The sequence below is a fragment of the Doryrhamphus excisus genome, linkage group LG21 (assembly GCF_037039965.1).
Source record: "Doryrhamphus excisus strain RoL-2023G ecotype Guam linkage group LG21, RoL_Dexc_Guam_v1.1, whole genome shotgun sequence".
NCBI lineage: Eukaryota > Metazoa > Chordata > Actinopteri > Syngnathiformes > Syngnathidae > Doryrhamphus > Doryrhamphus excisus.
This window is the reverse complement of record NC_136377.1, coordinates 2,757,201-2,782,332: the sequence shown is the minus strand read 5'-3', so window position 1 is coordinate 2,782,332 and position 25,132 is coordinate 2,757,201. Positions and strand designations below refer to the sequence as shown.

General features: G+C 37.2%; 2 protein-coding genes across 3 annotated transcripts; both read left to right on the top strand.

Moving 5' to 3' along the window:
* Positions 1-276: 276 nt before the first annotated feature.
* serpinh1a (serpin peptidase inhibitor, clade H (heat shock protein 47), member 1a) lies at positions 277-4,722 on the top strand. Its single transcript, XM_058087092.2, has 5 exons — positions 277-374; positions 740-1,314; positions 1,441-1,539; positions 3,840-4,072; positions 4,151-4,722. Exons 2-5 carry the CDS (start codon positions 744-746, stop codon positions 4,451-4,453), a joined length of 1,206 nt encoding a protein of 401 aa, XP_057943075.2. The 5' UTR covers positions 277-374; positions 740-743; the 3' UTR covers positions 4,454-4,722.
* A 1,431-nt stretch (positions 4,723-6,153) lies between these two features.
* acer3 (alkaline ceramidase 3) lies at positions 6,154-24,074 on the top strand. Of its 2 annotated transcripts, XM_058087829.2 has the most exons (16): positions 6,154-6,293; positions 7,197-7,307; positions 7,403-7,455; positions 9,283-9,335; positions 9,449-9,530; positions 9,603-9,638; positions 10,664-10,722; positions 10,794-10,895; positions 10,963-11,067; positions 11,141-11,186; positions 19,801-19,878; positions 20,078-20,136; positions 21,242-21,389; positions 21,483-21,590; positions 21,679-21,727; positions 22,663-24,074. In XM_058087829.2, the coding sequence occupies exons 1-16, from the start codon at positions 6,191-6,193 to the stop codon at positions 23,169-23,171; spliced, it is 1,701 nt and encodes a 566-aa protein (XP_057943812.2). In that variant the 5' UTR covers positions 6,154-6,190; the 3' UTR covers positions 23,172-24,074. The 2 variants fall into 2 exon arrangements, with proteins under 2 accessions (XP_057943812.2, XP_057943815.2); XM_058087832.2 differs by lacking the exons at positions 19,801-19,878; positions 20,078-20,136; positions 21,242-21,389; ... (1 more) ...; positions 21,679-21,727; positions 22,663-24,074 and adding an exon at positions 11,265-13,333.
* The last annotated feature ends 1,058 nt before the right edge of the window (positions 24,075-25,132 follow it).

The following is a 25,132-nucleotide window of genomic DNA, read 5'->3' as shown; positions in this document are numbered from 1 at the left end:
CCTGTCTGTTTTTTTTCTTGGTTATGTGTTCTTCCTCCCCAGGCGGCGTTACTTCCGGCGATGAGGAACATTCGAACTTCACAATTGCAGTAGCACAAAGTCTCAATGACCTTATAATTTACGTTACATTCAATGAGGCCGATTCTGTGGGAAAAACTACAGTCCGGGTTGTTGTGTGAACGCTCCCAGTGGGTTACAGTTTCAAGCTTTAGGACACGGAGGGGGTGGATTCCTCTATCACTGCCAATGGATCCAATGGGCGGGACATCCGGGAAACAAGATTCCAACGCCGACACTCTGCTGCAGCCGTAAGAAAAATCTGTGTTTAGATTTAGAATTTGGAGTAAAAAAACCACGGAAAGAATCCTAATAAGGTAAGATAAAAGTATAAGTAGTCATATTATATAACATATTATTATTATATGTAGTTTTTTATACAGTATTCACTTCACTATGATCATTTATGTAAGTCACATGTGATTAGTTAACGGTACAATAAGATGATATGCTGCCTTTGAGTTAATTTTTCAGTAATTAAGAGAAAAATAAATCAAATTTTGTCAAAGATACATACACACAGCTGCTGCTTATGTAGCTGTTATGTAATACTTGAGAGCTCTTCTTTGGGCTGCATGTCTAAGCAAGTAATATTATCTAAATATATCACATTGAGAACCGTGTAGTCCTGTATTAAGTCATTACGCAATATATTCATTGCTGTTTGTGTTTATGTCTTTAGAACCATGTGGCTAAAAATGGTAGCTATCGTCGTCCTGGCTACCGAAGCGTCAGCTACCCTGAGTAACCACGCTACCGCCTTGGCTGACAACTCCGCTAATTTAGCTTTCAGGCTTTATCAAAATATAGCAAAGGAAAAAAGCGAGGAAAATATCCTGATTTCTCCAGTGGTGGTCGCTTCTTCTCTGGGTCTTGTCGCTCTCGGCGGACGGGCCTCCACTTCCTCTCAGGTGAAAAGCGTTTTAAACGCGAGCAAAGTGACGGATGAGGAGCTTCATTCCGGTTTGGCTGAGATCGTGACCGAGGTCAGCGACCCCGAGACGCGTAACGTGACCTGGAAGATAAGTAACCGTCTCTACGGACCCAGTTCGGTCAACTTTGTCGATGCTTTTGTGAAAAGCAGCAAAAAACATTACAATTGTGAGTACTCCGAAATAAACTTCAAAAACAAGAAGAACGCACTGAACGCCATCAATGAATGGATTGGGAAGTCCACAGATGGAAAAGCGCCCGAGATGACGAAACACGTACAAAACACCGACGGTGCCGTCATCGTCAACGCGATGTTTTTCAAACGTGAGTAGACTTAGCGTCTCTGATCCATTCCGGAAGATCTGACTTTAGCCAAAACGGTTCATATCAATCCGATTCATCCATTCTGATTGTATTGACTTATTGGATAATACGATATTTTTTTCATAGCTCACTGGGATGAACAGTTCCATCCTAAGATGGTGGACAAGCGTGGATTCATGGTCTCGCATGGTTTCACCGTCTCTGTCGATATGATGCACCGCACAGGTGGGTGGTCTTTTAGAGGTGTAGATGCATATATCATATTTTCTGGACTATAAGTCGCTCCGGAGTATAAGTCGCACAAGGCCAAAAATACATCATTAGGTAGAACAAAATATATATAAGTCGCTCTGGAGTATAAGTTGCAGGAACAGCCAACCTAGGGAAAAAAAGTGCGTCTTATAGTCCGGAAAATACGATATTTGGACGGTAACGATTATTTTTTCAGTCGATTACCGTATTTTCTGGTCTATTAGTCACTCCGGAGTATAAGTCGCACAAGGCGAAAAATGCATCATTAGGTAGAACAAAATATATATAAGTCGCTCTGGAGTATAAGTCACAGGAACAGCCAACCTAGGGAAAAAAAGTGCAACTTATAGTCCGGAAAATACGATATTTGGACGGTAACGATTATTTTTTCAGTCAATTACCGTATTTTCTGGTCTATAAGTCACTCCGGAGTATAAGTCGCTCTGGAGTATAAGTCGCAGGAACAGCCAACCTAGGGAAAAAAAGTGCGACTTATAGTCCGGAAAATACGATATTTGGACGGTAACGATTATTTTTTCAGTCAATTACCGTATTTTCTGGTCTATTAGTCACTCCGGAGTATAAGTCGCACAAGGCCAAAAATGCATCATTAGGTAGAAAAAAACATACATAAGTCGCACTGGAGTATAAGTTGCATTTTAACTACCAAAACAGACATTCTTGGAAGGCAAGTTCTAACAATAAAAGCTGAATAGGTGTAAGATATGCTAACACAATGGTTATTCAGCTACACAAAAAATAAACATGAACAGAAAAGGTGTCCAGTGTTTATGGAACATTTCATTCGCTCTGGAGTATAAGTCGCAGGAACAGCCAACCTAGGGAAAAAAAGTGCGACTTATAGTCCGGAAAATACGATATTTGGACGGTAACGATTATTTTTTCAGTCGATTACAGTATTTTCTGGTCTATAAGTCACTCCGGAGTATAAGTCGCACAATGCCAAAAATGCATCATTAGGTAGAAAAAAACATACATAAGTCGCACTGGAGTATAAGTCGCATTTTAACTACCAAAACAGACATTACGTCCTCTTGGAAGGCAAGTTCTAACATGAATAAAATAATATAGAGCAGGCTGAATAGATGTAAGATATGCTAACACAATGGTTATTCAGCTACACAAAAAATAAACATGAACACAAAAGGTGTCCAGTGTTTATGGAACATAAACACTTTTTTCATTTATAAGTCGCTCTGGAGTATAAGTCGCAGGAACAGCCAACCTATGAAAAAAATGCGACTTATAGTCCGGAAAATACGATAATTCATTGTTTTATTCATAATAATGAGTCATTGTCGAGCACCTCCAAGTCACAAAAACTCGGGTTTTTGTCGGGTACCCATGAGCTAACGGAGTTTGAGTATTCATGGAGTACCTGGGAGTCACTGAAACTCGAGTTTTTCTCGTGCACTCTTGAATAAGCAAAACTCTTCGTCGAGTGTCCGTTTAGTATATTCTGATTTGAAGCTAATACATTACTGCAAAGGGCTGCACGGCGGTTGAGTGGTTAGCGTGCAGACCTCACAGCTAAGAGACCCGAGTTAAATCCCATACTCGGACATCTCTGTGTGGGTTTTCTCCAGGTATTACGGTTTCCTCCTACATTCCAAAAACATGCTAGGTTAATTAGCGACTCCAAATTGTCCGTAGGTATGAATGTGAGTGTGAATGGTTGTTTGTCTATATGTGCCCTGTGATTGGCTGGTGAACAGTCCAGGGTGTACCCCGCCTCTCACGTCAAAAAGACAGCTGGGATAGGCTCCAGCACCCCCTGTGACCCTCGTGAGGATAAGCGGTACAAAATGAATGAATGTATGAATGAATCATTTGAGTGTTAAGTTGCTGTGTGATGAATTTAGTGCCGTTAGTAATGTGTTCTTTGAAAGGTGACACAGTGTGTCAGACTGTTGACCTCTTTGACAATTTTTGACTCCAATTTTTTGACTCCAAATTGTCCGTAGGTATGAATGTGAGTGTGGAATGGTTGTTTGTCTATATGTGCCCTGTGATTGGCTGGCCAGCTGGGATAGGCGGTCGAAAATGAGTGAATGACCAGTGACCAGTTAGTAGCTGGTTTTCTTTATTAACTTCGCTATCTGTAGCAGGAGTCAGTGAATGAGTTAACAGAGGTAAATACCCCCGATTCCCGATTCAGTAAAAAAAAAAAAACGATGAATATTGAACAACCCGTTCATGAAAACCGTCGCTCAACAAAAATCAGTAAAGAGCGTCCATATCTGCTTCATTAGGTATCTATGGCTTCTTTGATGACCCGACCAATAAGCTGTCCATCCTGAGCATGCCATTGGCTCAAAAAAAGTCCACCTTGGTCTTCATCATGCCGCACCATGTGGAGAATCTGAACAGACTGGAGAAGATGCTGACCAAGAAGCAATTAGACACTTGGATGAGCAAACTCCAGAAGACTGCAGTTGCCATGTCTTTACCCAAAGTCACGATGGAAGTCAGTCACAACTTGGAGGTAAAAGTCCAAGTCGACACAACTCTACTTTTTTCTAGGTTGTCTTTGAAACCAAATACAATTCCTGTCTGTGTACAGAAACACCTCGAGAAGTTGGGCTTGACAGACGCAGTGAACAAATCCAAAGCGGACTTATCCAACATCTCTGGGAAGAAGAACCTCTACGTGTCCAGTGTGTTCCATGCAGCCGCCATTGAACTTGGCACAGAAGGAAACGAGATTGATACGAGCGTCTTTGGAACTGATGAGATAAAATCTCCTAAACTCTTCTATGCTGACCATCCTTTTATCTTCTTGGTGAAGGACCAAAAGACATCCTCCATTCTCTTCATCGGAAGGATGGTCAGGCCGAAGGGGGAAAAGATGAGAGATGAATTATAACCATTCCCATTCATTCCCGTCTCGTGGTGAAACCATTCCATAATGGGAATGTGTCTTAGTGACTTTATTAAAGAGACAAAAACAAATGACTTGAATTTTCGGAAGCCTCATCAGGAACCATACTAGGATGATGATGCAGTACGATGTTTTTTTTTATCGCACTCACCTAAATTGCTCTTATTTTCATCAAAATTTCATACGGTAATCAATGAAATTTGGAAAAAATTCTCATCATAAAGAAATTAAAAATATCATTCTCCTCATGTTAATTGACTTATGTTTCAATCCATTGCCTCCGATGGGTTCGCACAGAGCCAGCTAGCCTAATAAGCATCATGGACTCAAACCAAAATGGACTCTAACCAAAGCAAACTTTCCAATAGTATATAATGCAAATCCAGTTAATTAAATTGTAGACAATAATGATAGTTTTACATGCAGGGGATTTTGCAAAATTCGTTACAAATGAAAAATTAATGGACAACTGAGAATTTAACATCGATATATATAGATATTTAACAATATATATATATATATATTACTAATAAATGGACTAACCAAAATGGACTCTAACCAAAGCAAACTTTCCAATAGAATATAATGTAAATCCAGTTAATTAAATTATAGACTATAATGATAGTTTTACATGCAGGAGATTATGCAAAAATCATTACAAATGAAAAATTAATTAATTAATTAATAACTGAGAATTTAACATCGTTTTTACTTCGTTTTGTTGGAGGGGGGAAAAAAAACAAAACCACGAATGAATGAAAATAACACAAAATAAACACATTACATTGCATGTATATATGTTTTATATATATGTACAGCGATGCCTTGGTTTACATCAGGGTCCGACTAAAACCAAAACAGACTCTAACAAAAGCAAAACCTCTAATAGAAAATTATGTAAATCCAATGAATTAATTAAATTATAGACGATGATGGTAGTTTGACATGCAGGAAATGATAATAAAATAATTATAAATGAATGAATGAAATAACACAAAATAAACATATTACATTGCATGGATATATGTTATATATATATGTACAGTGATGCTTTGGTTTACATCACGGTCCGACTCAAACCAAAACAGACTCTAACGAAAGCAAAACCTCTATTAGAAAATTATGTAAATCCAATGAATTAATTAAATTATAGATGATGATGGTAGTTTGACATGCAGGAAATGATAATAAAATAATTACAAATGACAAAAATTAATGGACATTAATGGTGCGTTTTATTGCATTCTGTTTGTTGCCCAGATAAGGGGCACGTTATGCACGTTTTATTTCAGTGGTTTTTTTTTAATAAAATAAAAATGACATCAAAAATCGGATTAATTTCATCAAAGCAATGAAACATAATTTAATAATATTGTAATGAAGTTAAACTTGAGGCTGCTTGTACAACAGAGTAGTCACGTGGTGCGTCATTCGTGCAGGATGCGCTGCAGGGAAAATAAACATTTATTCATGAAGGCTCATTTTGTATTTGTAGCCAACTTAGTGGTAGGCTAAAATAACTCATGTTGCCTTCATTATAAGGCTTATATAAGGCTTTGAATTTTTGTTTTTTTTGTTCTTTCAACATTTCGGGGTGCCGATCCCTGCACTAAGCAGAAGTGATTGGGCGGGGCTTGAACAGAAAAAACAAACCGATCAGAAGCCATATCTCCAAAAGCCGAATCGTTCGCGAATGACCCAGCACTAGCATGACGTTCCATCATGGCGCCATCGTTGGACAGGCAAGGGTTCTGGGGGCGGCCCACTTCGACGCTAGACTGGTGCGAAGAGAACTATGTCGTCTCATTCTACATCGCCGAATTCTGTGAGTTCCATTTATAAACGTCCTGTGTCCAAATAAAACGCCAATGGAGATTTAACGTATTCGACTGTAATGTGCATCACCCTGACGAAGAAGCGCGACTCACCGTTAACATAATGTATTTTTTATGTTGTTGTTGTTTTAGTCAACGTTTTGGATATACGACATTAAAAACCGACGAAAAAGGAGACCAGTAGACCGTTTTGTTTGTTTGCTATTGTAGCCACTGTGTCTTATTGTTCTGCACCTTGCACCGTCAATAGCCCCATTCATTCATTGTTATCTTTACTAAGCCATAAATGAAGGGTGTCCAAACTTTTTCCACCCAGGGCTGCATTACCACAAAGTTAAATAATAAAATAATAACCCTAAAAAATATTTTGTAATAACTTTGTTATTAACAGTGTCAACATTCAAGCTTTTTTTCTCATTACATGGTGCCTTAAGCTCAATTTTCACCATTTTTTTCTTTGTTTGTTTGATTATATTTCTATAATGTACCCCAACCCATAAAAAAAGGCTGCCCATGGCCCCCAGACCGCACTTTAGATACCACTAAGCTGACTGCAGAACAAAAACTCATGTTCTGCTAAAATCGGTGCATTGGTTTGTAACTGTTAGACAACTGCTTGTTGACATTACTGGAGTATTACATTGCGGGTATGCTGGAGCCTATCCCAGCTGACGTAGGACACATATAGACAATCATTCACATTCATTAGTACTACTAAAAAAAGAGTCCAGGCATCAGAAAAGCCACCGTCATGTTTGCCAGTGCCGCAGCGATCAGGTTTCTGCAATACAATACTGTTCGTCGTGTTATAATAACCACAGTGTGATGTCCTTCAGCTCTCATAATCTCTGCTTTCTTCTCGCTGTAATTTGTTGTTTGCTTGCCCGTAACAGGGAACACGGTCAGCAACCTGATTATGATTCTCCCTCCCATTTGTGGGGCCATCCAGACGTTTCACGATGGCCTTGAGTTTCGGTACATCTGCTCTTTCCTCGGACTAGCGGGTCAGTTTTTTTCAAATTCACCTGGAATGATACATTTGTCGCAACGACCACAGTACAGTCATCATAACAATCCATTTTTTTTAATTATCACCCAGCTGTAGGTGTCGGTTCATGGTGCTTCCACATGACACTTTTATATGAAATGCAGGTATGCTGAATAAATACTCTAACCAAGTCAACTGAAGTATGTACAGAATATTCAGTGTAAACACTAATTTACCCAAAAAACACCTCATAGGTCCTTTGTCATCTATAAAATAGCAACAATTTAATTACAAAACAGTACCCCCCTAGGCTTAGAATCTGAACGACTTCAAATAAAACTGAAAATATGTCACAAAGTCACAGAAATTGCAATATTTAGTCAACTTGTGGCCCGTATTGAGTTAACAAAATTGAAATGCAGGTATGCTGAATGAATACTTTAACCAAGTCAACTGAAGTATGTACAGAATATTCAGTGTAAACACTAATCAATTTACCAAAAAACACCTCATAGGTCCTTTATCATCCATAAAATCACAACATTTTAATGACAAAACAGTACCCCCCCCTAGGCTTCGAATCTGAACGACTTCAAATAAAACTGAAAATATGTCACAAAGTCACAGAAATTGCAGTAATACAAGCGTGTGCAAATATTTAGTCGTGGGCCTTATTGAGTGAACAAAATTGTCCCCGGGTATGTACAGAATATTCTGTGTAAACACGAATCAATTTACCAAAAAAACACCTCATTGGTCCTTTATCGTCTATAAAATTGTAATTACAAAACAGTACCCCCCAAATAAAACTGAAAATGAATACTTTAACCAAGGCAACTGAAGTATGTACAGAATATTCAGTGTAAACACTAATCAATTTACCAAAAACACCTCATAGGTCCTTTATCATCCATAAAATCACAACATTTTAATGACAAAACAGTACCCCCCCTAGGCTTCGAATCTGAACGACTTCAAATAAAACTGAAAATATGTCACAAAGTCACAGAAATAGCAGTAATACAAGCGTGTGCAAATATTTAGTCGTGGGCCTTATTGAGTGAACAAAATTGTCCCCGGGTATGTACAGAATATTCAGTGTAAACACGAATCAATTTACCAAAAAAACACCTCATTGGTCCTTTATCGTCTATAAAATTTTAATTACAAAACAGTACCCCCCAAATAAAACTGAAAATGAATACTTTAACCAAGTCAACTGAAGTATGTACAGAATATTCAGTGTAAACACTAATCGATTTACCCAAAAAACACCTCATTGGTCCTTTATCATTCATAAAATCGTAACATTTTAATTACAAAACAGTACCCCCCTAGGCTTCGAATCTGAACGACTTCAAATAAAACTGAAAATATATCACAAAGTCACAGAAATTGCAGTAATACAAGAGTGTGCAAATATTTAGTCGTGGGCCTTATTGAGTGAACAAAATTGTCCCCGGGTATGTACAGAATATTCAGTGTAAACACGAATCAATTTACCAAAAAAAACAACTCATTGGTCCTTTATCGTCTATAAAATTTTAATTACAAAACAGTACCCCCCAAATAAAACTGAAAATGAATACTTTAACCAAGTCAACTGAAGTATGTACAGAATATTCAGTGTAAACACTAATCGATTTACCCAAAAAACACCTCATTGGTCCTTTATCGTCTATAAAATTTTAATTACAAAACAGTACCCCCCAAATAAAACTGAAAATATGCCACAAAGTCACAGATACAGATATAATCACAAATATTTAGTCAGCTCGTGGGCCGTATTAAGTTAATAAAATTGTCCCTAGGGGCCAGAACATACTATTATATATATATATACTTTATATAATAGTATATATACGCATGTGGCCCCCGGGGCTGTAGTTTGCATACCTATGCAGTCATAGAAAAGGGTAAAATTTTTAAATGCCTGTGGGTAAATTTTTGTTGATATGTTGTTATTCTTTTCTCTGCATGGTCGTTTGCAGCTCCTGGATGAGCTGCCTATGATTTACAGCACATGTGTCTTTGTCTACTGCCTGTAAGTGGATATCAATATCAATATCAATATCCCAGATGCAATTTTGAATACTTTGGAGTATGTATTCTGTTGAGGTGAACATTTGACAAAACGTGTCTCTCCCCCCCAATCAGATACGAGTGCTTCAAACAAGACAACAGTGTCAGTTTGGTTCCTGTAGCATTGTTATTCATCTTCAGCGTCACCGTCACCGTGGTGGGTATTGACAATAGCTTTGTTGCTCATCATGTGACGGTTCTCTTGATGACATTGTTCTTATTTGTGCAGGTCTACTTGATGTGGAAGGAACCGGTGTTTCACCAGGTACTTGTGTGTGTGCGCTCATTGTTTTCCTTTTAGGGCTCTGTGCGTCTATACCCTTTTTATTTGACTTGGGTAAACACAACGCACGTAACGCCCAGCCAGCGTCCAGGTTTGATAAACCTGAGTTAGCATTTCAAAACGAGGTGCTCATATACTTGAATATGACCTTCACGGGTCTAAAAGGAAACTATATATAGTCTGTACATATGTTTTGCCTGGCTGTTATTCCCAATGTTTTGGTTACAGTGACTGTAACTGTAGCTGTAACAAATCTGTCCAGCAACGTAGTTATACACCGTGTATCAAAACAGCCATACTGCAACACCGCAAATTAATTCACAAACAAATTACAATCCTAACGTGTGTATTTAGTCCGTCAGAGGCCGGCACGGTAGCTACACAATCTCCAAGCTAGACAAGCTTTTTTTTTCCGCAACAAAACTAGGTAAAAACGATGTTAAATTCTCAGTTGTCCATTCATTTTTCATTTGTAATGATTTTTGCATAATCTGCATGTAAAACTATCATTATTGTTTATAATTTAATTAACTGGATTTACATTATATTCTATTGAAAGGTTTGCTTTGGTTAGAGTCCATTTTGGTTTGAGTCCATGATGCTTATTCGGCTAGCTGGTTCTGTGCGAACCGATTGGAGGCAGCAAATTGAAACATAAGTCAACTAGCGTCAACTAGCATGATATTTTTAATTTCTTTATTATGACAATTTTTTCCCAACTAGTGTCCTCATGTCTAATTGCACATTACTTACAGACAGAGTTGGAGTTAGAAGCATATTAGGAAGTACTCCATGACAAAAAAAAGTGTACAGTATGCTTTGTATCATTCAATTTGCGCACCTAACTGCATCACAAGCTCAACGCAATTAATTATTGCAGCCACTAGATGTCACCAAAAACAACCACCACTCAAATTGAACCTTTAGGCAACACATGTTAAACTGTATGAAAGTATGAAAATAAAGCGTTACTTAATTTTAAAAAAATGTCTTCTTGTATTTTGCAGGTGATGTATGGTGCTTTAGTAGCTTGTCTGGTGCTGCGCTCTGTTTTTATTGTTACATGGTGAGTTCGCTAACACAAACCATTCCGTTGCTTATGAGTGTTTGAGAAAAATAACACCAGTTTTTTTGTAGGGTATACCCGTGGTTGCGGCCTTTGTGCTACACCTCCCTGGGCGTATTCCTGTTTGGGTTTCTTCTGTGGAACATTGACAATATTTTTTGCGACTCATTAAGGTATTTGTAAAAATATCTTATATTGATAACTGGTATTATTTGATTGCCCTTACATGTGTCATTGTAGAGCCAGTAGACAAACACTGCCCTCTGGTGTCGGGGTCCTAACACAGTTCCACGCCTGGTGGCACATCTTCACGGGCTTGGGTTCCTACCTGCATATACTTCTCAGGTAACGACACACTACATGTTCATAAAACACATGAAAAAATAAACACAATGTTTTTTTTTTTTTACACTTTTAGTTTGCAAATCAGATCCACTTACCTCAAGTACAGACCAAAAGTAAAGGTATGTTCTTTATTTTTTTTTTTCACTTTTTTGATAATTAGTCTAGAAATTAAAAAAAAAAAATGCCTTTTTATTTAGTTTTTATGTGGCGTTTGGCCCACTCTGCACATCGAGCCGCAAAGGACAAGCTGAAATGAAGTACGGTGACCCGTCATCAGTTTGAGAACCAGCCAATGTCCCTTTTTTACCTCTAGGGGGCAGTGTGTAGCCCACAGAACCACATACTGTGGATGTTATAGCACTGATACCACTTTTATTGCGAATATTATTTTTTTTTTACCTATGATCATTTCATAGGCTACGTTCACACGTTTTGTTTGATTTTTTTTTGCTGGCATCTGATTTTTTTTTCATGTCATTGTTAACAATATTTTTTCCAAATACCATTTAGGCCTCGTTCGTATGTATGTCGATATAAACCCGATATTTTTTCCGATTTTTTGCAGTCTGAACGGTCAGGTTGCGTTCATAGGTGATGTTTACTATGAGAGACTGGGATAGTAGAAAAAAAAAATACTTTCAGATACACGCTCCTATACTTGTAGTTGCACATTACTTACAGACATACGGCAGAAGTGTATTAGAAATTACTCTATAACAAAACAAGTACAGTATGCTCATGTATCATCTCCTATGTGGCATCATGTCATTCTTGTTGCACATTACTTACAGACATAGTATTCAAGGCAGAATTGTTTTAGAAAAGTACTCCATAAAAAAAAAAACGTTAACCACGTAAAAAAATGGTGTGAACGTAGCCTTACTTTATATTAGCTGTGTAAAATATTCATTTCTTCATTTACTTCTTCATTTAAGTGAAGTTCTTAATCCAGTAATCCAGCCAATTATTAGGGGTGTCCCGAAAACAACTTTTTCTGTTCTGATCCGATTCCGATAGCCGTGGATACCAGCCGATATCAGCACAACTCATTCATGTTTTTATGACTTGTTTAGTAGCATAAGGTCTCGGTTTAGTGGTCGGTCGGTACGATAAGAACTGACTCATGTCTAGTGTCTAGTTTTATCAACAATAGGCGAGACTCGACCTCGACATTACTCATCACCGACCGCGGGTGGCCCTTTCCTGTTCCAAGCGAGTTTTTCTCACGCTTTGCAAATGTGTCAAAACAAGTGGCGGACATTTCAGGAACTGGCGGTGTTGGGAAATCGGTGCTGAAACCGGTGATGACTTTGGTCTTTTTCACTTCCCTGTTCCATTGTCTTTGTTTATTCATTCATTTTCTACCGCTTTGATACATTTTATAAACAATATGATTCAATTTGATTCTACGGCTAATGTTTGTTGATGTAGTCAAGCAAACAAGTTCACCGAGCTCCCGATCTCATTTCAAATCATTCATTAATTTTCTACCGCTTATCCTCACAAGGGTCGCGGATGGGTGCTGGACAACTATCCCAGCTGTTTTTTTGGCGTGAGAGGCGGGGTACACCCTGGACTGGTGGCCAGCCAATCACAGGGCACATATAGACAAACAACCATTCAAACTCACATTCATACCTATAGACAATTTGGAGTCAAAAAAATTGGAGTCAAAGAGGTCAACAGTCTTGACACACTGTGTCATCTTTCAAAGAACACATTACTAACAGCGCTAAATTCATCACACAGCAACTTAACACTCAAATCATTCATTCATTCATTTTCTACCACTTATCCTCACGAGGGTCACAGGGGGTGCTGGAGCCTATCCCAGCTGTCGTTTTGGCGTGAGAGGCGGGGTACACCCTGGACTGGTGGCCAGCCAATCACAGGGCACATATAGACAAACAACCATTCACACTCACATTCATACCTATGGACAATTTGGAGTAAAAAAAATTGGAGTCAAAAATTGTCAATGAGGTCAACAGTCTTGACACACTGTGTCATCTTTCAAAGAACACATTACTAACAGCACTAAATTCATCACACAGCATCTTAACACTCAAATGATTCATTCATACATTCATTCATTTTTGTACCGCTTATCCTCACAAGGGTCGCGGGGGTGCTGGAGCCTATCCCAGCTGTCTTCGGGCAAGAGGCGGGGTACACCCTGGACTGGTGGCCAGCCAGCCAATCACAGGGCACATATAGACAAACAACCATTCACACTCACATTCATACCTATGGACAATTTGGAGTCGCTAATTAACCTAGCATGTTTTTGGAATGTGGGAGGAAACTGGAGTATCCGACCCGGCTTGTATCAGAGCGCCAATATTGGATATTTCTGATGCGGAATTCCTCTCGGAATTCCCGGTATCTGATATCGAACTGGGACACCCCTAATAAATATCCAATATTTCAATCGTTTCCTGTAGAAGAATTAAGATAATAACTGATGTATTGTTTTACACTTTCAACAGTGTCCTTCTCATTTCAATCTGTATGATAGAATCATCTTATTTGAATTTTTATTTTTTTTTAAATTGCCAAACTTGTCCAACCATCTCCTTTAAGAGACCAATTCCTGTACTTTTAGCCCTAGTATGTTGTTTATACGGTATGTGTTTACATACATTGATGCATCGCAAATACATCGCAAATCGCATCCCGACCAGGCCTGTCACGATAATCCAAACAATCCAGTACTTGAACGGTAAAAGGTTAGCAAAGGTTAGCATGTTAGCAACCCGCCCAACTTGTATGCACCCCTGAAATGCAACCAACTGTTGCGGGGGAAAAAAGCTACCACTTAGCTAAACAAAATGGTGCACGCTCACAGATGGTGTCACTCGCTACAATGCAAATGAATCCAACACGGTTATATGCCATACATTTTCATATTAATAAAATGTGTATGGATAGTATAAATTATCGACTAATTTGTTGCACAGCAAGATTTGTTATCGTGACAGGCCTCGTTGTTGCCAACTTAGCGATTTTATTTAGCGAATATTCCGACGTCTTTTATTCTATTCTTCAAAAAAGCCACTGGTTATAAATATAGCAATGAGATTTATGGGTTTTTTTCTCATATTTTATGCAAATTAGTCGGGGTGTCACAAGATGAGGCGGATTTTAACATTGATTTCAAGAAAACAATGCAAATATCGAAATATTTATTGATGCTAAACGACGTTGTCAACATACTTTTTGAGACCAAAAAAGCCTTTGATGTTATGATAATATTTCATAATAATGCACATTCACTCTGTAAGGTTGTGCAGTCGGCGTCTGTGACGTGTATGTTCTCACAGGAAATCCATGTCGTCTGTGAAACGTTTGGAGCATTTCTTGAAATGCTGCCTTTTCGATAATATTTCATAATAACGCACATTCACTCTGTAAGGTTATGCAGTCGGCGTCTGTGACGTATATATTTTCTCACAGGCAATCCATGACGTCTGTGAAACGTTTGGAGCATTTCTTGAAATGCTGCCTTTTCGATAATATTTCATAATAACACACATTCACTCTGTAAGGTTATGCAGTCGGCGTCTGTGACGTATATATTTTCTCACAGGCAATCCATGACGTCTGTGAAACGTCTGGAGCATTTCTGGAAATGCTGCCTTTTCAACTGTTTAAAGAGCAGCTTTTTATTTTTGCCTTGCAATTTTTTTTGCATCGTTACGTTTGTATTTACGGTTGTATTTTGTAAATCTCATTTATCTTGCGACACCCCTACAAATCAGACCACTACTTGAGTCATTTCTTTGCCTTGTTATGCATGCTACAACCATTAGGTGGCGTTCATTTCCACACTCGACATTGCCAAGCATGCCATGTGGCCTACAGTAGAACATCAACCTCCCTTTGTCCGCGTGTAATTATTAGTTTTTATTTCACCGTCTACGTTGATGGAAAAGGGAACCCGGGCCTTCAGTGCTGCTGAATCTTATTGTGAACGTAACAACGCTCTTATTTTGAAAAGTCTCAACCCACTTTCATATGTTTGTGCCTGGAATCGTCATCACTACTTGTGTCAATGATTGCACAGTCGTTCAAGGTCGTGCCTTATTCAGAGGGTGTGCAGGTTAACCCGCGCTGCCTTCACATGAAAACGTCTTTTGTGTTGGACATTACAAGAAAAAAAAACAACACTATTTGTGTTTATACTGTATGTCATACTACTGATCACATGTGACAGTGACATCATATGTCTGAAAAATATATTTCCAACTTTATTCCAGTATTTCATGTTTGTGTGTGTGAACTAATAAATACAGTAATTGTCACCTATTGGTCTATGTAAACATGTTTTTCAAGCTATTGGGGTTCATTTTTCTTTCGAAGGTCCCTAAACGCGACATACGTATGTTTTTGGTCATGTCACCCCCCCCCCCCACCCCGCCCCCCTCCAATTTTAAATGCTACAGAAACAGATAGTACAAACTGAAATCAGGAAAATGTAACAAAATGGAACGCATACAAGCGTATTGTATGTTGAGTACTACAAATGTGTACATGTTGGCAGCACTGTATTAAAATGAAAACCTCTCTCCGCTATTTGAGAAGCACTTGGGGGAGGGGTAATAATCCCCAATAATAATAATTCTAATTCATAAAATTGCGGATTTCGGTTGCACTTTATTGTCATATCCAAGTAAATAAGGTAATAATAAATAAACAATACTCAATTTTGGCCAGGGTGAGACCATTACTCACACGGGGGGAGGGGGTGATAATCCCCAAGTAGGATTATTTCTACTTCATAAAATTGCAGATTGCGGTTTATGCACTTTATTGTCATATACAAGTATATAAAGTAATAATAAATAAACAATACTCAATTTTGGCCAGGGTGAGACCATTACTCACACGGGTGGGGGGGGGGGGGGGGGTGATAATGCCCAAGTAGGAGTATTTCTACTTCATAAAATTTCAGATTGCAGTTGCACTTTATTGTCATATCCAAGTAAATAAAGTAATAATAAATAAACAATACTCAATTTTGGTCAGGGTGAGACCATTACTCACACGCGTGCGGGGGTGATAATGCCCAAGTAGGATTATTTCTACTTCATAAAATTTCAGATTGCGGTTTATGCACTTTATTGTAATATCCAAGTATATAAAGTAATAAATAAACAATACTCAATTTTGGCCAGGGTGAGACCATTACTCACACGGGGATTCTTATTTTTTATTTTTATTTTTTAATTTTTATTTAATTATTATGATAGTCCCCAAGGAGGATTATTTCTACTTCATAAAATTGCAGATTGCAGTTGCACTTTATTGTTTATATCCAAGTAAATAAAGTAATAAATAAAGTAATAAACGATCGGGCTTCACCCCCTCGTGACAGCTCCTTTAGTTTCCTCCTTTGCCTCTGTTCCGGTTTCCATGCTCTTATTTTTGTAACTACTTCCTTTCTTGTTCTCTTCCGTTTTCTCTCCATTTTGTGTCTCTAATTTCACACTCCCTATTTAATTCAGGTGTGTGCTCGTTCGTTTGTGGCTTCATTGTATTATTTGGTTTGTCTTTTACTTGGTAGTTGTCGTATCCTGCTGCCGCCATTAAATTCAACGTTTTATCTATCGCAACACCGCCATGACGAAACGTGACAATCAATAAACAATACTGAATTTTAGCCTGGGTGAGACCATTACTCACACGGGGTGGGGGGTGATACCTGCCAAAACTACAGCAAAAATAAATGCGACTAGTACATACAATGTTCCACAACATTTCTATTGATTATTATGGTGTGCAGTTGCTATTAACGACTATCCTTATTGTGTATATTGTGTTGAGTCAATCAGTCAATCTGACATTTGAATCTTTTGACGTCTGATATGATTCATGCCGGAAGTTACCAGGAAGTTTAAGCACGGGGACAAAAGAGATGACGTCACAGATGTAAACAGTTTGATTCAAGAAGTGTTTGTACAAAATGATTCATGCATCACATCCAATGTGTGTTTACAGTCAATTATTTGCTATAAAGTCTGAAAAATAAGAGTATGAAAATGACCTAAAACGTATTTTAGGAGATTATTTTAAACGTTTAAATTATCTTTTTGTGTTTTTTTTCTGGGTCAAATCTGACACTTAGTATCCATTTGAATTGTACACATCAATCCAATATTCTCCTTCTCCCCGTTTGGAAGACGTGTGACGTATTCCACGTAGCGCGTCATAATTACATTTCGTGCCCAGCGGCGGTTTCAAACGTGTGTGTAATTGGACGTGTCACCGCAAACGTTGTCATTAATTGAAAGTTCATGTTAGTGCCGACAAAACTCTGTCAACTCCGTCATTCCATGTGTGCGGCTTACGTCAATCCGGTCACCTGAACCTGAGATGTGCTTAGACTCCCGGGTGACACGACTTGTGAGTGAAAATGGATCAGATGTGGTCGGGTTGTGATCCGAGGGACGTACGCTTCAATTACCAGACCTTACCTCGCTTCGGGGAGCAGGGTCCGATGGCCGCCCCTGACATGTTCAACATGCAGCAGCTGTACATGAACAGTGCCGCGGGATACTACAACCACGGACAGGTAAATACTTCACGTCGAAATACTACGGTGCAAGCTGTGAACGATGCTTTACAATGACACTTGAACGTAGCACAATCAATGCAACATAATTGAACTGCAGCATAATAATGCAAGTATGGATTGGTAAATACTTCACTACTGTAGTACAACCAATACAACATAATTGTACTGCAAGTAATAATGCAAGTATGGAGAGGTAAATACTTCACTACTGTAGTACAATCAATGCATCATAATTGTACTGCAGAAAATAATGCAAGTATGGAGAGGTAACTACCTCACTTGTGTAGTATAATCAATACATTGTACTGCAGCATAATACAGGTATGGAGAGGTAAATACTTCACTACTGTAGTACAAACAATGCATCATAATTGTACTGCAGCATGATACAAGCATGGAGAGGGAAATATTACACGACTGTAGTACAAACAATACAACATAATTGTACTGCAGCATAATAATGCAAGTATGGAGAGGTAAATACTTCACTACTGTAGTACAAACAATGCATCATAATTGTACTGCAGATAATAATACAAGCATGGAGACAAATACTTCACTAATGATGTGCAATCAATACATTGTACTGCAGCATAATACAAGCATGGAGAGGTAAATACTTCACTACTGTAGTACAATCAATGCATCATAATTGTACTGCAGATAATAATGCAAGTATGGAGACATAAATACTTCACTACTGTAGTATAATCAATACATTGTACTGCAGCATAATACAGGTATGGAGAGATAAATACTTCACTAACTTAGTACAATCAATACAAGATCATTGTACTGCAGCATAATACAAGCATTGAGCGATAAATATTTCACTAATATAGTACAATCAATACATTGTACTGCAGCATAGTACAAGCATGGAGACATAAATACTTCACTAATGTAGTACAAACAATACAACATAATTGTACTGCAAGTAATAATGCAAGTATGGAGAGGTAAATACTTCACTACTGTAGTACAATCAATGCATCGTAATTGTACTGCAGATAATAATGCAAGCATGGAGACACAAATACTTCACTAATGTAGTACAATCAATACGTTGTACTGCAGCATAATACAGGCATGGAGGGGTAAATACTTCACTACTGCAGTACAAACAATGCATCATAATTGTACTGCAGATAATAATGCAAGTATGGAGAGGTAAATACTTCACTACTGTAGTACAATCAATACAATGTACTGCAGCATAGTACAAGTATGGAAGGGTAAATACTTCACTAATGAAGTGCAATCAATACATTGTACTGCAGCATAATACAAGCATGGAGACGTAAAATACTTCAATAATGAAGTGCAATCAATACATTGTACTGCAGCATAATATAAGCATGGAGAGATAAATACTTCACTACTGTAGTACAATCAATACATTGTACTGCAGCATAATACAAGCATGGAGAGGTAAATACTTCACTACTGTAGTACAATCAAACCATTGTACTGCAGCATAATACAAGCATGGAGAGATAAATACTTCACTACTGGAGTACAATCAATACATTGTACTGCAGCATAATACAAGCATGGAGAGATAAATACTTCACTACTGTAGTACAATCAATGCATTGTACTGCAGCATAATACAAGCATGGAGAGATAAATACTTCACTACTGTAGTACAATCAATACATTGTACTGCAGCATAATATAAGCATGGAGAGATAAATACTTCACTACTGTAGTACAATCAATACATTGTACTGCAGCATAATACAAGCATGGAGAGGTAAATACTTCACTACTGTAGTACAATCAATACATTGTACTGCAGCATAATATAAGCATGGAGAGGTAAATACTTCACTACTGTAGTACAATCAATACATTGTACTGCAGCATAATACAAGCATGGAGAGGTAAATACTTCACTACTGTAGTACAATCAATACATTGTACTGCAGCATAATACAAGCATGGAGAGATAAATACTTCACTACTGTAGTACAATCAATACATTGTACTGCAGCATAATACAAGCATGGAGAGGTAAATATGTACTTCACTACTGGAGTACAATCAATACATTGTACTGCAGCATACAACATACCACTACTACTCCAAATACTTTTTGCGTCCACGTTGCAGTTGTGAAATATGCTAACATGTTTGTCCCCCCCCCCCCACAGCAGGTACCGTACTGGTGGCCCGTCCAAAACTTCGTTCCGCCAGCGTCAGTCAGTTTTGCAGCGGCTCCCCCACAAATGGTAATATCTTGTTCGATCCCGTTTGGGAACTTAACGTTCCAAAATGAACACTTAGATGTCCAGTTTCACTCCCAATACTCCATTCTAGTACATAACTAGCACATAAACCATGAAACGCACCACGAGGACGGCGTGTATAAGGAAAGACACAAGTGTAAGAAGTGTTATTGAAATCCATATTTTATTCTTTCTTTTTCAGATTGGGGGCACAACAATGATGATGCCTGGGACCCCAAGTATGGCCCCGAGTGTGTTCATGTACGTGACCCACATCTCGTTTGACATCCTGTTGCACCTCCACATCGATATACAGTGGTCCCTCCCTACATCACGGTTTCAAATATCACTCCCTCACTTATCACGTTTTATGTTTATGTTTCATTATGTTTTAGAATAAATGCTAAACATGCTATAAATATTATGGCTCTAATAATAATAATAATAAATAAATAAGTAAATAGGTAAATAAATAAATAAATGAATAAATAAATAATAAAATAATTAAATGATAAAATGATAAATGATAAATGATAGATAAATGATAGATGATAAATGATAGATGATAGATGATAGATGATAGATGATAGATGATAAATGATAAATGATAAATGATAAATGATAAATGATAAATGATAAATGATAAATGATAATAAAATAAATAATAAAATAAATAAAATAAATAAAATAAATAAAATAAATAAAATAAATAAAATAATAAAATATTAAAATAATAAATAATAAATAATAAATAATAAATAATAAATAATAAATAAATAATTGCATGAATGAATGAATGAATGAATGAATGAATGAATGAATAAATAAATAAATACATAAATAATACATGATAATAAATAAATACATAATAATAAATAATTAAAAATAATAAAATAATAAAATAATAAAATGATAATAAATAAATACATAATAATAAATAATTATAAATAATAAAATAATAAAATAATAAAATAATAAAATAATAAAATGATAATAAATAAATACATAATAATAAATAATTATAAATAATAAAATGATAAAATGATAAAATGATAAAATGATAAAATGATAAATGATAGATGATAGATGATGAATGATAATAAAATAATAAAATAATAAAATAATAAAATAATAAAATAATAAAATAATAAAATAATAAAATAATAAAATAATAAAATAATAAAATAATAAAATAATAAAATAATAAAATAATAATGCATAATAATAAATAAATACATAATAATAAATAATAATACAAATATATTTTTTTAAAGCCGTAAAAATAATCCCTTCCATAGTGAATCCAACTTCACAGAAAATTCCCGACTGAAGACTGTACAACCAACGTTATCTTCATCATTCACAGGAGAGAGGCTGAGGATGAGGTGGAGCAGCAATACATAAAGAAGCCGCCAAACGCCTTCATGGTTTTTGCAAGGAAGCATCGCAAAGCGCTCATGGGAAAACTCGATAAGAAAGACAGCGCGTCTGTTAATGTGATCCTGGGGGAAATGGTACGTGGAAAAGGCATACATTGCGTTATGGCCGTTTGTCGGCCATATTTAACTGTTCTTTTGTTGTTACTGTTTGTCTTCATGCGTCCACAGTGGAATTCTCTGCCGCAGCAAGACCAAGCCAAATACTACGAGGAAGCCGACGTGGAGAGGCGGCGACATGCACAGTTGTATCCCAACTGGTCAATGTGTGACAACTATGTGTGTCTCAGTAGTAACATTTCTACACTTCATTTGTATCTTCTTCATATGTCTTTAATGTTCGCCTTTATTCTGTCTTTTCCTGTAGGGAAAGAAGAGGAAGCGGATGAGAGGGAATGCTGCCACCTCCGTTTCAGGTAGTTGTTTACACGTCACGCACAATACAGTACCTTCTCGCATAGAAATGTATGGTTGTTGTTTTTTTTATATAATTTTTTATAATTTTTTTATTTTTATTGATTTTTTTTTACAAAAAAAATCTGACAAATTTTATATAATAGGGCAAAAGCAGGCAAATAAGCAAGCCAATAAGCAGGCTAATACTAGCCTACTACTGCTACTACTACTAGTAGTAGTAATAATCAGAAGAATAATGATGATATTAATAATAATTTTAATTTAATTTTTAATTTTTAATTTTTAATTTTTAATTTTTAATTTTTAATTTCACACACAAACATGAGTCGTATTTATGTCTTAAAGGGCTTATTAAGTGGCTTATTATTGTGTCTGTATTGGGTAATACAAGTGTAAATATGACTATAGGGGTGTTATGTCACGTCTAGAGGGCTCTACTAATCTTGAAAACGCATTGAGAAGATTGTAAACAAGAATTTGACTCATCAAGGTCGGGTCTGGAACTATCAACCACGATAAACAGGCAATTACTCTGTTTTTGACAATGTAAATGTTTAGTGAGACACACAAGCACCAGACTCGCCGGAACAACAGGCTTTTGCTGCAATATAATACAATACAATCATCCTTAAAATTCACTTATTCAGTGTCTTATTTTCCATTATTGTGTCTGTATTGGGTAATACAAGTGTAAATATGACTATAGGGGTGTTATGTCACGTCTAGAGGGCTCTAATATTAAAAATGCATTGAGAAGGTTGTAAACAGTTTTATACATGCTCTAGCTATGAAAAAAATTCATTTATAAATAAGAAATTGACTTATCGAGGTCGGGTCTGGAACCAATTGTTTGGAATAAGTTTTTAAGATGATATTTTAAAAAAATCACGTTACTGGTGGACTAACTACTATTCTGGCTTGTTGATGTCCAAAGATCTTGAAGCTCCTCAGCCCACAAGGATGTGCGTGGCTCCAGTCCAGACCGGCTTGATGGGCCCCGACCGATTCCCGACCCAGTCCGACTCCCAGTCCGTCAGCAACCTCGCATGTTTACAACAACCCAAAACCAGCCTCTCGGCTTTTGTGCACAACTTCGCTCCTCCGGCCGCTCCGGCTTCATCCGGGATTGAGTTTTCCCAGCTCCTGAGCGGCGCCAATTACTTGCCTCCGCCTCACGACAAACTCCAACGGCCGCCGGCAGCGAGTTCATCCGAACCTCAGGGTTTGGAGGAAGAGCTCCACGTCATACTGGAGAGGTTTGAAGAGGAATCCTCGACCGCGCACACGGAAGAATCCGTGGCAGCTTTGAATTTGGAGGAAGAGCTTCAAAGTTTACTGGAACGTTTTCAGAACAAGCCGACGACTCCGCAGTTCGGCACGGACAGGCTTCACTGCGTTTTCGAGGGCTTAGGAATCACCGCCGCCGACACCGGACAATGTTGAGCGAAAGGGTGGCAATGGCGGCGCTAGCCACTGAGCACAGGAAGTAACATTGGTGTAGTTTGAGTCCCTTATAGACTTTTTTTTTTTTTTTTAAATTATCAGTGTTTACAACATGTTTTTGTTTTAATTCACTTGGACAATAATCGAGCACTTTATTGCACTTTATAATGAGATGACTTTATTTTGGGAATATCCGGACTTCGGAATTCCGAGCCTGTTCAGAGCAGCATATTTAATAATCTCACCCCCACCCTACAATTCATGCCTGCTGCATTAGACCCGCACCGCTAGGTTGGAATTACACTCCATAATTCCAAAATATATACAATAATATTGAGTCGTTCACTAAGTTATCACCTGGTTGTTGTGGAAGTGGTTTAAATCCAGGCTTTGACTACCTCCTGCAGATACACTTTCATGGCACGGTTCACGGTTGACTTTCAGCATCCGCTAACATCGCGAGTCCACTAAAGCCGATCCAACCCGGACTCTTGGACCACTTTGGACAGGAAGAACCGTGTCATAACCGAGTAACTACATCACCACTATAGCATCATTGCACTCTTAACTACTTGAATGATCATAATGCTGCACAGACTGAACCTAAACTAAACTGTATATATACAACTGTAAATATGTACCCGACGCATGTGTATACATAGAATAGGTATAATATTTGTATATTTACTGTTTATCGTTGTACATAAAAGTAGATGACTTATACTCTAGGCTATAATACTTTATTTTTGCACTTCTGCCTGAGATGCCAGCTGTGTTTCATTGCTACGTATCTGCACATTGACAATAAAACTTTAGCACTTCCTGCCTGTTTCTACAACTGGCAACGTCACATTTGATATTAATATTGTTGATATTATTGTGTCCCTTCTCGGACTTTTACACCGTTTAATTCGACTGTCTTTTTCTGGGAGTTGAGCCCTACACACTACTCTCATACTCTCATACTCTACTCATACTCTACTGCATACTCTCATTACCATTTGATGTGATATTGTTGACTCATTACCATTTGATGCTATATAGTTGACTCATTACCATTTGATGTTATATAGTTAACTCATTACCATTTGATGTTATATAGTTAACTCATTACCATTTGATGTTATATAGTTGACTCATTACCATTTGATGTTATATAGTTGACTCATTACCATTTGATGTTATATAGTTGACTCATTACCATTTGATGTTATATAGTTGACTCATTACCATTTGATGCTATATAGTTGACTCATTACCATTTGATGTTATAGATTTGACTCTCATTACCATTTGATGTTATATTGTTGACTCATTACCATTTGATGCTATATCGTTGACTCATTACCATTTGATGTTATAGAGTTGACTCATTACCAGTTGATGCTATATCGTTGACTCATTACCATTTGATGTTAAGGAGTTGACTCTCATTACCATTTGATGTTATATAGTAGTTGACTTATTACTATTTGATGTTATATAGTTGACTCATTACCATTTGATGTTATATAATTGACTCATTACCATTTGATGCTATATCGTTGACTCATTACCATTTGATGTTATAGAGTTGACTCATTACCAGTTGATGCTATATCGTTGACTCATTACCATTTGATGTTAAGGAGTTGACTCTCATTACCATTTGATGTTATATAGTTGACTCATTACCATTTGATGTTATATAGTTGACTCATTACCATTTGATGTTATATAGTTGACTCATTACCATTTGATGTTATATAGTTGACTCATTACCATTTGATGCTATATAGTTTACTCATTACCATTTGATGTTATATAGTTGACTCATTACCATTTGATGCTATATCGTTGACTCATTGCCATTTGATGTTATGGAGTTAACTCTCATTACCATTTGATGTTAGAGTTGACTCATTACCATTTGATGTTATATAGTTGACTAATAAACATTTGATATTATATAGTTGACTCAT